Below are 16,055 nucleotides of genomic sequence, written 5' to 3'. Positions count from 1 at the left end.
AAACGACATAAACTAAATAAAAAGCAAAAAAAAACACATAAAAACCTCAACGAATATCCTAAAAAACCAGCAAGATCAAGTACTAGTTCGAACCTGCAACTCCCCAGCAGAGTCGCCAGAGATGTCACACCCCTTTTTTTACCAACTTCACTAAACCCTCTTATATTAATAAAAAGATTTGTAAAGCTCAAAAGAGTTTTCAATTATGAAAGTGACAAAAGATTGTGTTCAAAAGGAAATAACTCAGAATCACCACCTGACATTGGTTTCACTGTGTCAGGTCACTGTTTTTAAAAATAATTTTTCCTTTAAAACACTTTAGACTCCAAACTAAATCCGCACCAGAGATTTGGGTAAGGGAGTTTATTTGACTCGGGAAGAAGGTGTTAGGCACTCCTCAAGTCCCGTAAAAGTCACCGTTGTGTACTCGAAAGTCACCATTGTGCACTCCTCAATGCTCCTGCACGTGACTTCTGGGTTGTGGCCACGTGAGAATAATGTGGCATAAAAAATGAGAGCATGTGAATGTGGTGAGGTGGTAAAATGGCATTGGTTGATGAAGAGGAAAAATAGGAAATTCATGTTCTTGATTTCTTTTGAAAGAGTAATCAAAATACTAGTTAATATTTTTAGGCAAGGGAAAATATGAGAAAGATACTAACAAAAAATACTTATTGAACATATATAAGTACATTGTTGTTTTATAGGCGATTTTTCACAACAAAAAAAAAATAAAGGTGACAGTGAGTCACAATAACAAAGCAAATATTTATTATATATGCTCACATACAAAACTTTACAAGAAATAGAATGATTTTAAAAGCTTAGATTAAGCTGAAGAGAACTCAAATTGCTTCGTCTCCATTTATTCTTGACCCAAAATTGCAGTAGCACTTAAGAGAATTACCTGGATAACAGGAAGAAAATACAGCAATGAGATGAGCAGAAACAGCAACAAAATAGCAGAAAAACAGCAATGAAAACGAGCAACAACAGCTGTAAATTTGTATCCAGACATCCCAAAAACCTTAGAGAAGAAACCCGGAATAAACTCTAAAAGACATTCTTTTTGAAAAGAATTTTCACTCTAAGAAGCACTCATAAAGCTCACAATTTTAGCTTGCTTTCTTTAAGTTCAGCTGCAAATTTTTACTCCTACAAGTGTATTTCTTAGTGTGTAAAAATGCCTAGCAGATGCGTGATAGAGTGTATAAAAGATGTGTCTTTCTAGAATCCAAGATGTGTACTCAAAATTACTTAGAAAAAGGCTCACAATTTTCAGCACTTTCCCTCTCTGATGTTGTGTCTTTTTTAGAATCTCCAGATGATGATCCAAAAGTGAGGAAAGACCTCCCCTTTTACAAGAGGGAAAGTAAAACATGTATCTTTGAAAATCTCTCATTTGGATGGATTTTTTACCAAAATCTATCCAATACTATTCAAAGGACAGTTTTTTGGTCAAACAATTTGTCCAAAGGAGAGGTCTAAAACTCGACGAATTTACAAAATAAAGTGAGCTAGGTTTTCGGATGTTGGTTTATTCGTGAAGTATTGGAGGGATTCAAGGGATTTGGTTCGTGGATTCATGAAGAGGAAGAGGAGAGAAAGAGGAGAGGAAGAGATTGGCGTTGGTTGGAGAGTGTTTGGCCATCGAAGGATGGCGGCGATAGGGAGTGTGGAGAGAAGAGAGGGGGTTAAGGTTTTGGTTGAGGAGTGAAATGGGAGAATTTTTCAGATTTTTGGAGCTTTAAATTTTGAATGGGAAATGGATCTAAGCCATTGGATCAAAAAGAATAGAAGGATGAGATTTGATCTTACATTTACTTATCAAAACGACGTAGTTTAGGTATGAAACTACGTCGTTTCGTGATCTATTGGCAGCCCCTCAATTGGCCTTGATGTTGCACTTTTGGCCACTCTTTCAAATTTGGCCCAATTTCATTCTTAATCCTACTTATTAAGCTAAATTTACACAAACAAATAAATTTATTAAATAACTTATTAACTAGGTTAATTCACCAATTGAACAGTTAGTTAATTCATGATGTGACGACCCGACCAGTCGTCTCATGAGTTACCGCTCCATTTTTCTCATTTCTGTTTCTTTATGCTTTGTTATCCATGTTTTGTGGTATCGGGTTGGTCGTGTAGACATATAATTTTTTACCCTCCCCGAAATTTTACTCATTTTAGTATTTAGATATTTATTTTAAGTCTAGTATTGCTATTTTGATTATTATTTTTTACTTTTTTACTTTAGTTTATCTTTAAAATAAAAATTACAAAATTATTTTCCTTTACGCTAGCTAATTGTTATTTTGGCAAGTAACTTTTAGTTTTTCTTACTTTTCATAAAAAAAAATTTAAAAAAAGAATCATATTTTTGTTTTGCAAAATATAAAAAGAAAAATTCAAAATATATGTATTTTTATTTGTGTCTATTTGATGTAGTGTAAGTCTTAAATTAAATTTTTAAAAGTAGATTGAAAGATTTTATACTACCTTAAGAATATAGCTATTTTGTTTTCCTTAATATTTCTTTTTTCATTTAGGAGTAGTGTTTTTATGTACTTACTTTTGATTTAGCTAAAGGAAAATCAGAAAAAAAAAATCAAAAAATCAAAAAGAAGAAGAAAGAAGGAAAAGAACGAAAATATACCTGCCAAAAAGGAGAAGAGAAAATTTAAAACTGTCTGTAACCCCTTTTCACTCCTATACTCACTTGCCATTTCTTTTAAATTTCCCACATGTTTCATGTCCTCATTTAACCAATAAAATCTTGACACCTCACCGTCCTTTATAGTTTCATCTCACAAATCCAACAATTTTCATGTGCACTCCATGACAAATACACACATATCAGATAAATGCACAACACACTACCCTTGCCAATTAGACCCCACGTTAATTTCAAGGACTTTTTTTATACACAAAAATAATGGGGCCCACACGTTTTGGGGTCTGGCTCCTTCCCCAAGACACTAATTCAATTGGGGAGGGGGGGCATTCCTCTAAAAAGAGAAAAAAAAAAACAGAAACAGAAAAAAAAAATAGTGAGAGAAAAGAGAGTGGAGGACACAGATCTGAAGGATAACGCACAAAGAGTGACAGAGAGGACGAGAGAGCCAGAGGAAAGGCGAGAAAATTCCTTGCGCCGCATCACCTGAGTTCAGAAATGAGCTTTCCATCATAGCTAAACTTCATTTTTCTCCATTGAAATCCAACAGATCTTTAGCCATTCAGATAAAAAAATCACACAAAAACTGCGTTAGTTTCTTCTTCTTTTTTTTTTCTTCCAAAAATTAGATTTGGATGAGCAAGTGAAATGAAAATGGTTATGCTTGAGATCTGGTGCGCGTTCGAGGAGTCAAGGTTCCCAGTTTGTTCGAGTTGATCTGCGAATTCCTGTTGGCTTATTCCGATTTTGCTCTAGTCCCCGCATTGGCTTTTGCTTATATTTCCAAACATAGAATCATTAAAGGCTGTTGGAGGTCCATCTCTTCTTTCCCCTTAATGTTATTGTTTTAATTACTTGTGAAGATTTGCTTTATTCTTTTATGGACTATATCATGTTGCTTTACTTTTTCTTAGTTATTTGGGTTTAACTGCTCATGTTTGCTGCATTTTCATGATTTGACATTGAATTGTTCTCTTGATGATGTTGCTGGATTGAGATTGTAGTTAGATAGGTTCTGAATTTGTTTTATTGATAAATAAAGAAAACTGAATTGTTCGAGACGCCGCGGGATTGGATTAATAGAACAAATAATATTGGGCTTCAAAATTTGATCTAAATAGCCGTTTGGATTTTTTTAATAGTAATTTGAGCTTTGCATTATTTTTGTTCTTTACTTTTGCTTTGTTACTTTGATCGGTAGGAGTATGCTTAGGCCGACCACACTTGGATAGGCAAACTTTAGGGATTTTGTCAATTTTGAGGTAAGAGGTCGTTCCCCTTAGTTAAATTTATACGGGGAATGCCCCGAAAGATTTGTATATATCTTTATCTGGGGAATGCCCCGAAGTATTTGTATTTGGAGGACGAAAGTAGAACTCGTAGTATTTTATTTTTATTTTTATTTGTATTTTTTATTTTTTATTAGGTGGGGACGACCTCGAGCCTCGTGTGTTTATTTGCTTTTCCATGTTTATTTTTACCTCAATTGAATATTTTAAAAGCCAATTTGATCGAGTGCGCAACCGTACTAGTTACGGCATTTGGGGAGTGCCTAACACCTTCTCCCCAAGTCAAATGAACCCCCTTACCCGAATCTATAGTGCAAACTTGGTTTTAGAGTCTGAAATGTTTTAAAAGGAAAAAATCATTTTAAAAACGGTGACCTGGCACACCGAAATCAAAGTCAGGTGGCGACTCTGAGTTATTTCCTTTTGAATACAATTTTTGTCACGTTCTAATTGGAAAACCCTTTTCAAGCTTTACTAAATCTTTTTATTGATTTAAGAGGGTTAAGTGAAGTGTGGTTAAAAAAGGGGTGTGACATCTCTGGCGACTCTGCTAGGGAACTGCAAGTTCGAGCTGGTATTTTATCTTGTTGGCTTTTAGGATATTCAGTTGAGGTGTTTGTTTTCTTTATTTGCTTTGTTTATTTGCTTTGTTTGTCTTATTTCCTTGTTTTGTTGGTTATTTGTTTATCGTTTTTCTTAATGTGTTACTGTTTTATAAACTGTCATCATGTGCATAACCATGGGTCTTCTTTCTGCAATCTCGGAGTACGCGTCACGTGCACGAACTCTTTGTTGAGTCACCCTTAATTTAGGAGGGGGGGCCGTCGGACATATGGAGTGGGTGGAAAGCTTGAGCAGCCACCATCGACCATACGCTCCCCCGAATTTCCTTGTTAGTGAACTCCAAACTTAGGTCAGTCTTCAGATCATTTTTATTTGCATCATGTCATTTAGACCTAGTAGGGCTCGGTCCCAGGTACCGTGTCCCTTTGTAGGAAGCCTGTCCAAATTTTGTCAAAATGGGCTCGTGGCCCAAAATGACAGTTAATCATCCTATGTGCTAAATGTTGCATCTGTGAGGGTAAAAGGGTCATTTGGCGGACCGATGTCTTGGAAAGAAGGGTGAAAAGTGAAGCTAGTAGGGCCCACTCGCATTTTTCTTTCATAATTTTCCAAAAATCAAAAATAAATTGAAAAAAAAATGAAAATCCAAAAGATTTTACATTTTCCATCATTTTCCAAAAATTCAAAAAAAGGAGAAAAGAAAATCCAAAAAGAGTTTACATTTTCCATCATTTCTCAAAAAGACAAAAAATATGGTTTTTCCAAATTAGTTGCATTTTTATAAAAAGGCTTTATCCCATGACCAATCTTCCCGAACTACGCGAACCTGATTTTCATCTTCTGGGGAGGGATACGTAGGCAACACACATCGGGTCCGGTCTTCCTATTAGGTCCTAGGTTCTTGGCTTCCGGGGTCGTAGCCAAATCTTGCATGTATAGCCATATTTGGCCACATTGGCCGTTTTTGCAAAAATAAGAAGTGTTTTCTCAAAGTAGTTTGTTATCTCTTGTCTTAGGATCTTGAGTCTACAATAAAGTGTCCTCTTAATTCTAAGGTTCATTCCTGTCAAATTTGCATGTCTAGCCACTTTTGGCCACATCGGCCATTCTTGCAAAATAGGGTTATTTTTGCAAGAGGGGCTCAATTACCCATGTCTTAGGATCTTGAGTTTATAACTCGATGTCATATCGCTTTAAGGTCCATCCACGTCGTGTTTGCGTCCCTAGCCACATTTGGCCACATCAGCCATTTTTGCAAAAAAAAGGGTCCATTTTTGCAAAGTAATTTTTAAGACCATGATTGTCGGGATATTAGAGTCATGTAAGCTTTAAATAGAGTATCTCTCATGCATTAGGGGTCAACTTTCTCAAGTTTGCGGAAATAGCCACTTTCAGCCACTTAGGCCATTTTGCAAATATAGCCAAGTTGTGTCCTGCATTTGTCCACTAGGAAATGTGGTAGGGTCACGTAGTGTCCCGAGTCGCTAACCATGTTTGCTTCATTCAGGTATGGACCCACTGATTCCAAAGTGCTGATGGTAGTAAAGATTCCTAGGAAGTTGATCAAGTGGTGGAAAATGTTTTCATCGTTAGAGCATCATGAGTTAATGCAGAAATTGGGCACCCTAACTTCCATTCTTTATATCACACCCCGCCCAGACTTAGTGGAGGCGATGCTGACTTATTGGGATCCGCAAAATTTGATTTTCAGATTTGGAGAGTGTGAGATGACTCCTACCTTAGCGGAAATGTCTGGTCTCACTCATTTAAGCTATATAGGCAAGGACATGATACTTCCCCGGGACCACTCTAGGACAAGATTCCTCAGCGACCTGGGCCTGAAAGATAATAAGCATTTAAAATGTCTCGAGCAGTCCTGGATATCCTTGGATTATTTGTTTGCTAGATTTGGACCACATGATAGTTTTGATATCTTTTGGGATAAGTTCTGCACAACCAAGGCAAAGTGGCAAAGACGTCGCCTCGAAACTTTCAGCCTTGCTTTGTTGGGATTATTGGTTTTTCCATTAGATGAGAGGCACATTAGTACCCGTCTACAGTCAGTGGTAATGGCACTATTTCATGAGAACAACGAAAACCGTTACCGTTGTGCCGATGATCTTAGCAGAGTTGTACCGAGCCCTGAGTGAGGTTAGGGGAGGTGTCAGATATTTTAAGGGAAGTAACCTTTTGCTACAGCTGTGGATGATGGAGCATTTGCACACCGCTTCCTTACTTTGTCCCATCGACCGTGCCTTGAGGGATCGGGTGGTATGCATCGAACGCAGGATGAAATCTTCTAAGTTTACGTACCTAGTAGGCGTCACGACTTGGATTGAGTTCCTTAGTTTGAGGACAAATGGGAATGTTTTGTGGGCTTACCTTTGGCTAACTTTGGATGATATCTTGGCAGGGTACCTCATCAGCCTTTCCTGATACTGATAGGACTCAAGTGTGTCAGGCCGTACACTCCCATTAGGGTAATGCGGCAATTGGGTAGAAGACAAAAGGAGCCTCCAACTTTGAATCTTCGGAGGCACATAATAAATTTTAGGAAAAAGGCGGTTGATGAAATCAAGTATGTGCAATACTGGAACAATGCAAAGAGGATGAAGAAAAATACATTAGTAGAGGACGTTGGCAGGCCCGAGTGTACTCAAGAGTACTTGATTTGGTTACAGTCCATCCTGCCAGGGGTCATCACCCCATTGCCAGCACAACTTAGGGGTCGGGCAGTTTAGACAAATGATTTTGAGGAGGCATCGGACCAAGATCCCTGTGATAAGCTTGAGTTGATAAAGTCTCAGTTAGCGGGATTGGCAGCAAACGTGGAGCAGCATGGCCAGTATTTGTTTAGGGTTGGCTTTCAGGATGCGGGGGCACATTCCAGGGCCTTTATTCCTAGCATCAGTGTTTCTTTACGAGGCATGTTACAGAGTTTGAGCATGACGGACAACCCAGGACCATCCCGGTCAGGATAGTCACAGTCAGGAGCGGCTTGAGGAGTCATTATATTTAGGTGTTTTGAGATTGTCTTATGTTGTCTTTTACTTTCGTGTCTTGTCTAGAAGTACTGAGTCCTTTAGGTAATGTCAGAGTCTGTCGTAGTGTAGTTGAGTCTGTCGTGTCTTTCATTATCGTATTTCCCTTTATATTTTAATATCGAAAAGTTTTAAATGAAAAATCCCAAAAAGATTTTGTTTTCAATTTATTTTCCACCACTTCTCCAGAACTACGCTTGGTCTGATTCATGAGGGACATGATATGTAGGCAACCTACATCGGGTTTGATCAAATCATTTTTGGTTCAAAATAAAAAGAGAATGAAAAAGAAAAGAGTGATAAGAGGTGTTGTAAAAAGAAAGAGAAGAAAGGATTGAAATGAGCAAATTGGGATGATGTCATATGACCCTGCGACCCTCAAAGCCATTTTAGAACCGTTGATTGTTGCTAAGTGCATTGCACGTAATGTGATATTATTATTTGATAAATGCTCTAACGCTAACATGGTGGTTTTGTGTTGTTGTCCTTTGTTATCTCTATTAAGTTTGAGGAAGGTGGTTAGTTTGTTGGCATCCTGGCAAGTCATCCATACAACACCCGATCAAAGCGTCAAACAATCATGGTTAGCAAGGAAACAGACACTGGAGTTGTAGACCCACCAAGGGAGATTGTTGAATCGGAATCGGAACTGCAAGAGGAGGTCCGGAGGTTGAAGCATCAGATGGTAGAAATGTATCAAGCCTGGATTAAGGGACATCCTCCACCCTCGTTCCCTACCAACTACACAGAAAACCCTGCTTCCATTCCACCACTCTCTCAATCCCAGATGCCCAATACCATTGATCTTTCCCCACAACACGCACCTAGCTTTACCCCTTACCACAACTACCCCGGCACTTCAGCCCAAACTGTTCATGCTCTGCCAGCCAAAACAACCTCATACCCTGCTCCGACATCTGCTCCTATTTTTGTACCCCCTTCACAAGCTACCCTTCACCGATCCTCTAGTGAGCCTGTATTCCCCGTTACAGATGCCCACTACTATGCACCAGAGCCCACCTTCAAAGTCCCAGATCCTTACTCTTACAATCCCCAATTTGAGCCTCATATTGAAACTGACAAACTACCCAAGAACGCAGAGCAAGAAGAGATGTTTAGGAAGGTATAGAGTCTGGAGCAATCATTGATAAATATGCAAGGGTTGGGAAACCAAGTGAGTGTAGCCTATAAGGATTTGTGTTTGTTCCCCGATGTTCAATTGCCTGCCAGGTTCAAGATGCTCAAGTTTGACTTGTATGATGGACATGGGGATCCTGTAGCTCATCTGAGAGGTTATTATAATAAAATGAGAGGTGCCGGGGGAAAAGATGAATTACTGATGGCATACTTTAGCCAAAGTCTGAGTGGGGCAGCTTTAGAATGGTACACCCGCCAGAACGCCAGCAGGTGGTACACCTGGGACGATATGGCTCAGGCCTTTGCCCGGCACTTTCAGTACAATATAGACATTGTTCCAGACCGCTTATCTCTGACCAAGGTGGAAAAGAAACCTAGTAAAAGCTTTAGAGAATATGGGTTTCGATAGATGGAGCAAGCTGCACGAGTCAATCCTCCAATGGAAGAAGACGAGATGGTTAAATACTTTCTTCAAGCCCTAGAGCCCACTTACTATGGCCACTTGATCTCAGCCATTGGTAAGTCTTTCAATGATGTGGTGAAGATGGGAGAAATGGTGGAAGAGGGTCTCAAGTCAAGTAAGATCATGAGCTATTCTGCTATAAAGCAACCACCCAGGCAATCCAGAGTGGTACCGGAAGTTTGCTAGGCAAGAAGAAGAAGGAAGATGTTGCTATGTTTGTCTCCGGATCATGGCATGGCCAGAGGGGTTCACCTCATCAGTACATCCATCCTCGACCCCGACCCCAAGCCTACACCCAAGCTCTATATAATCCACCTCAACATTACTTTTCCCCGCAAAACCCCCAATACTCAGCCAGGCCATCGCAATACCTTGTTCACCACGCACAGTCATATGCTCAACCCTTTGCTTACCCGCAATGGCGTGCTCCAGCTCCGCAGAATATCTACCCAGCTCCACAAAATACTTATCCACCCCCACAACCCTATCAAAACCCCATTGGTTCAAATTTTCGATCAAGGCCAGAGTATAGGAGAGAGAGGCAGCAGCGGAAACAAACTTTTACCCCGCTTGGAGAGTCCTATGCTAGTCTGTTTCAAAGGTTAAGGTAGTTGGACGTCTTGAGGACGATTAAGTCAAAGATACCAAATCCCCCTCCAAAAAACCTCGATTATTCCCTAAGATGCGCCTATTGTTCTGATGCTCCAGGGCATGACATAGAGAAGTGTTGGCATTTGAAACGGGCAATCTAGGAGCTCATTGATACGAACCAAATTGTATTCCAAAGCCCAGATGCGCCAAACATCAACCAAAACCCTTTTCCAGCCCATGCAAAGACGCACATGATTGAAATAGTTCACAAGGATGGGGAGCCCAAAAAGTCTTCTAAGTCCGTCATGATGATTTGGGCCAGTGAAAGCAATTTGGTTAAAGCTTCAGACTCTACCAAAGCAATGCCCTTGACAGTTGAAGGGATGACAGAAAAGCCGAGCTCACTCAATTCGAAACCACCAGTGTTGGTCGTGAAAGGGCTGTCGAAAGATATCGGGGCAAGGCCAGAAAGTTCAAAAGTGGTAGTACCAGGGATTTCAAGTAAGCCTGTCATAGTTGTGAAGGGGGCTCCTACTACCCCTATCATCATTAAACCAGTAACCCAGCTTCCAGTGGTGGATGCAAGACTATTCCGTGGAATTATAAACAAGCGATATTGACATACAAAGGAAAAGAAATAAAGGAAGAAGTCAATGAAACTGGAGGATTGACTCGTTCTGGGAGATGTTTCACCCCAGAAGAATTAAGGAAAGCCAAGCCATTCAAAGATAGCCCAATGCCAGTAAAGAAATCAGTCACTGAGGAAGAAGCTGAGGAGTTCCTGAAAAAGATGAAAGTGCAGGATTATTCTATTGTGGAGCAATTAAGGAAAACACCAGCTTAGATTTCTCTTTTGTCTTTGTTGATACATTAAGATGAACATTGCAGGGTCTTGATGAAGATTTGAATGAGGCACATGTTCCTGATAAGATCACAGTGAACCACTTGGAAAAGATAGCTGGCAGGATCTTCGAAGCAAATAGGATCACTTTCTCGGACGATAAACTTCCTATGGAGGGTACAAAACACAACCGAGCTCTTTATCTCACGGTGAAGTGTGAAGATTCTGTTGTCTCAAGGGTTTTGGCTGATAATGGCTCTAGTGAGAATATTTGTCCCATGTCTACTCTACAAAAACTGAAGATTGGCACCGAAAGAATCCACTTGAACAGTGTGTGTGTTCGAGGCTTTGATAGGGGAGGTAAAGATTCTGTTGAAGATATAATGCTCTAATTGTCTATAGGGCCTGTTGAGTTTACCATGGAATTCCAAGTGTTAGATGTGGCTGTCTTCTACAATATATTGTTGGGCAGGCCCTGGATACATGCTGCTAAGGCAGTCCCGTCTTCTCTACACCAAATGGTGAAGTTTGAATGGGACACGCAGGAAATAGTTGTGCATGGTGATGAGGACTTGTCAGCTTGTAATGACACAATTGTTCCGTTCATCGAAGCTGAAGATGATAAGGGACCTTGGGTCTATCAGACTTTCAAAACAGTGTCTGTTGAGAAAATTCCTGAAGGAAAATGCATTCTTGGTCCTAAGCTATCCTCCGCGTCCGTCATGGTTGCGAATGAAATGTTGAAGAATAGTTTTGTGTCGGGCAAGGGTTTGGGCTCATCTCTGCAGGGTATTGTGCATCCAGCGCGCCCTAGTGGGAATCCTGGCACATTTGGTTTGGGATTCATGCCCACAGAGAAGGACGTGAAAAGGGTTAAAAATCTAAAACAGAAGGTATGGTCGCTCCCCAAGCCCGTCCCACACATATCTAAGTCTTTTGTCAAGCTAGGGGCCGAAAAGCCTCCAACCTCCTCAATCCCAAAACCTGTGGTCGATGTTGATGAAGAGCTGATCAATAGGTTCCAAAGTCTGTTCGAAGAAGTCAACATGGTAGAAGTTGGTGAAGGCTCTAGTAAAGCAAATGTGCAGCTCGTTGGCCCAAACGTGAAGCTTAGCAATTGGGAAGCTACTCCTCTCCCCACCAGGAAGGAGTTTTGGTAGTTTGCTTTATTTTTCTTTCTGTTATCTGGGTTATTCCAGGGTTGTAATCTAGATTTTTAGTTTTTCTTGTTTTGATGTTCAAACCCTTCTATCCTTTTATTTTCAATGAAATGCAATTTTCCGTTTTCCGTTATTCTTAATAGTGTTTTATTTTGTTCTTGTTTCTTTTGTACAGTTCTTTTTATGCTGGTTGCAGTGACATGACATGCATGAAGAGTTTTCAGCCGAGTCTTAAAAGCCAATCTAATTCTGAAATAACAATCCAAGAAGTAGAATATGATGATGAAATAGAATATGATGAAGAAGCAGCATTTGAGGAAATCAGTAAAGAGCTAAAACAATTTGAAGAAAAACCAAAGCCTAATTTGAGTAAGACCAAAGCAATCAATTTAGGGGACCAGAATGATGTTAGGGAAACCAAGATAAGTGTGCATTTAGAATCACAAGTTAAGGAGGAAATAATCAAAATATTGTTTGAGTACAAAGATGTCTTTGCATGGTCATATGATGATATATCGGGCCTGAGCACTGATCTGATAGTTCATAAATTGCCAACTGATCCGGCATTCCCTCCTGTCAAGCAAAAGTTGCGAAAGTTCACGACTGATATGAGTGTGAAGATCAAAGAAGAAATCACAAAGCAGCTTACTGCAAAGGTCATTCGGGTCACTCGATATCCCACTTGGTTAGCCAATGTTGTACCAGTACCAAAGAAAGATGGTAAGACCAGGGTCTGTGTTGATTACCGTGATCTTAACAAAGTAAGCCCAAAGGATGATTTTCCATTTCCGAACATTCACATTCTGATCGATAATTGTGCCAAGCATGAGATTGGGTCTTTTGTGGACTGTTACGCGGGATATCACCAGATCTTGATAGATGAGGAAGATGCAGAAAAGACAACATTCATCATGCCATGGGGAACATACTGTTATCGGGTAATGCCATTTGGTTTGAAGAATGCTGGGGCAACTTACATGAGGGCGATGACCACCATATTTCATGACATGATACATAAGGAGATCAAGGTTTATGTAGATGATGTGATCATAAAGTCAAAGAAGCAGTTTGACCATGTCAAGGACCTGAGGAAGTTTTTCCAAAGGCTCCGCAGGTACAATATCAAGCTCAATCCAGCGAAATGTGCATTTGGTGTCCCGTCTGGGAAACTGCTAGGATTCGTGGTCAGTCGACGTGGTATTGAGTTAGACCCGTCGAAGATCAAAGCCATTCAAGAGATACCACCACCAAGAACAAAACAGAGGTGACGAGTTTGCTTGGAAGGTTAATTTACATCAGCAGGTTCATTGTTCAACTCACGACAACCTGTGAGCCCATCTTTAAGCTGCTGAAGAAGAATGTTGCGGTCAAGTGGACGGACGAATGTCAAGAAGCATTTGATAAAATTAAGAGGTACCTGTCGAATCCACCTGTGCTGGTCCCACCAGAGCCTGGAAGACCTTTAATTCTTTATTTGACAGGTTTGGATAATTCTTTTGGCTGTGTATTGGGTCAACATGACATCACGGTAAAGAAGGAGCAAGCAATCTATTATCTCAGTAAGAAGTTCACTCCCTATGAGGTTAAGTACACTCTGCTTGAGAGGACATGTTGCGCCCTGACTTGGGTTGCATAAAAGTTGAAGCATTATCTGTCGTCCTACACTACTTACCTCATTTCCCGCATAGATCCTCTAAAGTATATCTTTTAGAAGCCTATGCCCACGGGAAGACTGGCGAAGTGGCAGATTTTACTTACTGAGTTTGACATCATCTATGTGACTCGGACCGCGATGAAGGCCCAAGCCTTGGCCGACCACTTGGCCGAGAATCCGGTGGATGATGAATATGAGCCACTGAAGACTTATTTTCCTAATGAAGAGGTCATGTGTGTCGACAAGGTTGACCGAGATGAAAAGCCAGGTTGGAAACTCTTCTTTGATGGAGCTGCTAACATGAAGGGCGTCGGAGTAGGGGCTGTACTTATATCTGAAACAGGGCAACACTACTCTGTAACAGCCCAGCTTCGATTTTATTGCACTAACAATATGGCCGAGTATGAAGCATGCATCCTAGGTTTGAGGTTAGCTGTAGACATGGGAGTCCAGGAAATACTGGTTCTGGGAGATTCAGATTTGTAGGTTTAATTCAAGGAGAATGGGAGACTCGAGATTTGAAGCTCATACCGTACCGACAGTGTCTGCATGATCTTTGTCAACGATTCAGGTCGGTTGAATTTAGACATATTCCTAGGATTCATAATGAGATTGCTGATGCCTTGGCTACTCTGGCGTCAATATTACATCATCTGGACAAGGCTTATGTTGACCCCGTGCATATCCAAGTTCGTGATCAACATGCTTATTGTAATATGGTGGAAGAAGAAATAGATGGCGAACCTTGGTTCCACGATGTCAAGGAATACATCAGGTCAGGGGTATATCCAGTACATGCTACAGGTGACTAAAAGAGAACCATTCGACGTCTGGCTAGTGGATTTTTCTTGAGTGGAGGAATCTTGTACAAGAGGACTCCGGATTTAGGATTGCTGAGGTGCATAGATGCTAAAGAAGTTTCAACTATCATGGCCGAAGTGCATTCTGGAGTTTGCGGGCCGCACATGAACGGGTATGTCTTGGCAAAGAAGATACTTCGAGCAGGTTACTATTGGCTCACCATAGAACAGGACTGTATCAGTTTTGTTCGCAAGTGTCATCAATGCCAAGTACATTGTGATTTGATTCATTCTCTCCCATCTGAGTTACACACAATGGCTGCACCTTGGCCCTTTGTTGCTTGGGGCATGGATGTCATTGGACCAGTTGAGCCAACAACGTCAAACGGGCATAGGTTTATTCTGGTGGCCATTGATTACTTTACCAAGTGGGTCGAAGCTGTAACTTTCAAGTCTGTGACCAAGAAGGCGGTGGTGGATTTTGTTCATTCAAATATCATTTGTCGATTCAAAATTCCCAAGGTGATCATCACAGACAATACTGCTAATCTCAACAGTCATTTGATGAAAGAGGTATTCCAACAGTTCAAGATCATTCATCGGAACTCCACTCCGTATCGCCCCAAGGCAAATGGAGCTGTTGAGGCTGCTAACAAGAACATAAAGAAGATACTTCGTAGGATGGTTCAAGGTTCTAGGCAGTGGCATGAAAGGTTGCCTTTTGCCTTACTGGGTTATCGCACTACTGTTCACACTTCAGTAGGTGCAACTCCTTATCTATTGGTATATGGAACTGAAGCAGTTATACCTGCAGAAGTTGAGATTCCATCCCTTCAGATCGTTGCAGAAGCTGAAATTGATGATGATTAGTGGGTCAAAACCCGGCTAGAGCAGTTGAGTTTGATTGATGAGAAACGATTGGTTGCAGTATGTCATGGTCAATTGTATCAGAAGAGAATGACAAGAGCATACAACAAAAAGGTGTGTCCTCGAAAATTTGAAGTGGGTCAGATGGTATTGAAATGCATCCTTCCTCATCAGGTGGAAGCCAAAGGCAAGTTCGCCCCAAACTGGCAGGGGCCATTCATTGTGACAAGAGTGTTTCCCAATGGTGCTTTGTATTTAACAAACATAGAAGGCAAATGTGTAGATATGGCTATCAATTATGATGCAGTTAAGAGGTATTATGTATGATTTCTTTGCTTACCTTCAGTTGTATTTTGTACTTGGCATGTTCAAAGTTGAGATGACGAGGGCATTTTGTTCCGCTACCCAAACACTTTCATCCTTTGTTACCCCTTTTGAGCTTTATTTATTTTCTTTCATACCCTCTTTTGGAATCAGTAATAGAATTAGAGAACAAAAAATGATGATGAATGAATGAATGAAAAATAAGAAGAATGAAAAAGAAAGAAAAAGAAAAAAAAGAGAAAAGAAAAAAAAGAAAAAGAAAGGAAAAAGAAAAAAAAGAAAAAAGAAAAGAAAAGCAACAAAAACAAATAACTTCCGTTTGAACTACATTCGACCTAATCCTTTTAAGGATACGTAGGCAGCCTTACTGTTCGGTCCTATCAAAAATAGAAATTAAAATTCCCCAGACCCAAAGAAACTAGGGCAGAAGATTGGGTTTTGAAAAGATCTGATTCCAAAAGTTGTAACTTAACCCCTTATCATCTTAAATTAGTTTGAGCCTTCATACCACCCTTTTTTCTAACCCTGTCCAAAAGCCTACATTACTGTCCAAAGAAAGACCTTTCGATCAACCTTTGAGGATGTCAGGTCAAGCAAGATAGAGGTATGATTTACATCATGGGTAACACTTTGATCATGGGCACAAA

At 40.3% G+C, this 16,055-nt stretch overlaps 3 protein-coding genes across 3 annotated transcripts; all 3 read left to right on the top strand.

Moving 5' to 3' along the window:
* The first annotated feature begins 10,013 nt into the window (after nucleotides 1-10,013).
* LOC138882621 (uncharacterized) lies at nucleotides 10,014-13,031 on the top strand. The gene is made up of 7 exons (XM_070163223.1): nucleotides 10,014-10,263; nucleotides 10,392-10,558; nucleotides 10,651-10,963; nucleotides 11,006-11,759; nucleotides 11,939-11,958; nucleotides 12,055-12,419; nucleotides 12,819-13,031. The coding sequence occupies exons 1-7, from the start codon at nucleotides 10,014-10,016 to the stop codon at nucleotides 13,029-13,031; spliced, it is 2,082 nt and encodes a 693-aa protein (XP_070019324.1).
* A 617-nt stretch (nucleotides 13,032-13,648) lies between these two features.
* LOC138882620 (uncharacterized) lies at nucleotides 13,649-14,229 on the top strand. Its single transcript, XM_070163222.1, has 2 exons — nucleotides 13,649-13,899; nucleotides 13,989-14,229. The coding sequence occupies exons 1-2, from the start codon at nucleotides 13,649-13,651 to the stop codon at nucleotides 14,227-14,229; spliced, it is 492 nt and encodes a 163-aa protein (XP_070019323.1).
* Nucleotides 14,230-14,532: 303 nt separating this feature from the next.
* LOC138882619 (uncharacterized) lies at nucleotides 14,533-15,087 on the top strand. Its single transcript, XM_070163221.1, has 3 exons — nucleotides 14,533-14,658; nucleotides 14,740-14,893; nucleotides 14,981-15,087. The coding sequence occupies exons 1-3, from the start codon at nucleotides 14,533-14,535 to the stop codon at nucleotides 15,085-15,087; spliced, it is 387 nt and encodes a 128-aa protein (XP_070019322.1).
* The last annotated feature ends 968 nt before the right edge of the window (nucleotides 15,088-16,055 follow it).

This window comes from Nicotiana sylvestris, chromosome 12 (genome assembly GCF_000393655.2).
Source record: "Nicotiana sylvestris chromosome 12, ASM39365v2, whole genome shotgun sequence".
NCBI lineage: Eukaryota > Viridiplantae > Streptophyta > Magnoliopsida > Solanales > Solanaceae > Nicotiana > Nicotiana sylvestris.
This window is presented reverse-complemented; position numbering and strand designations above follow the sequence as displayed.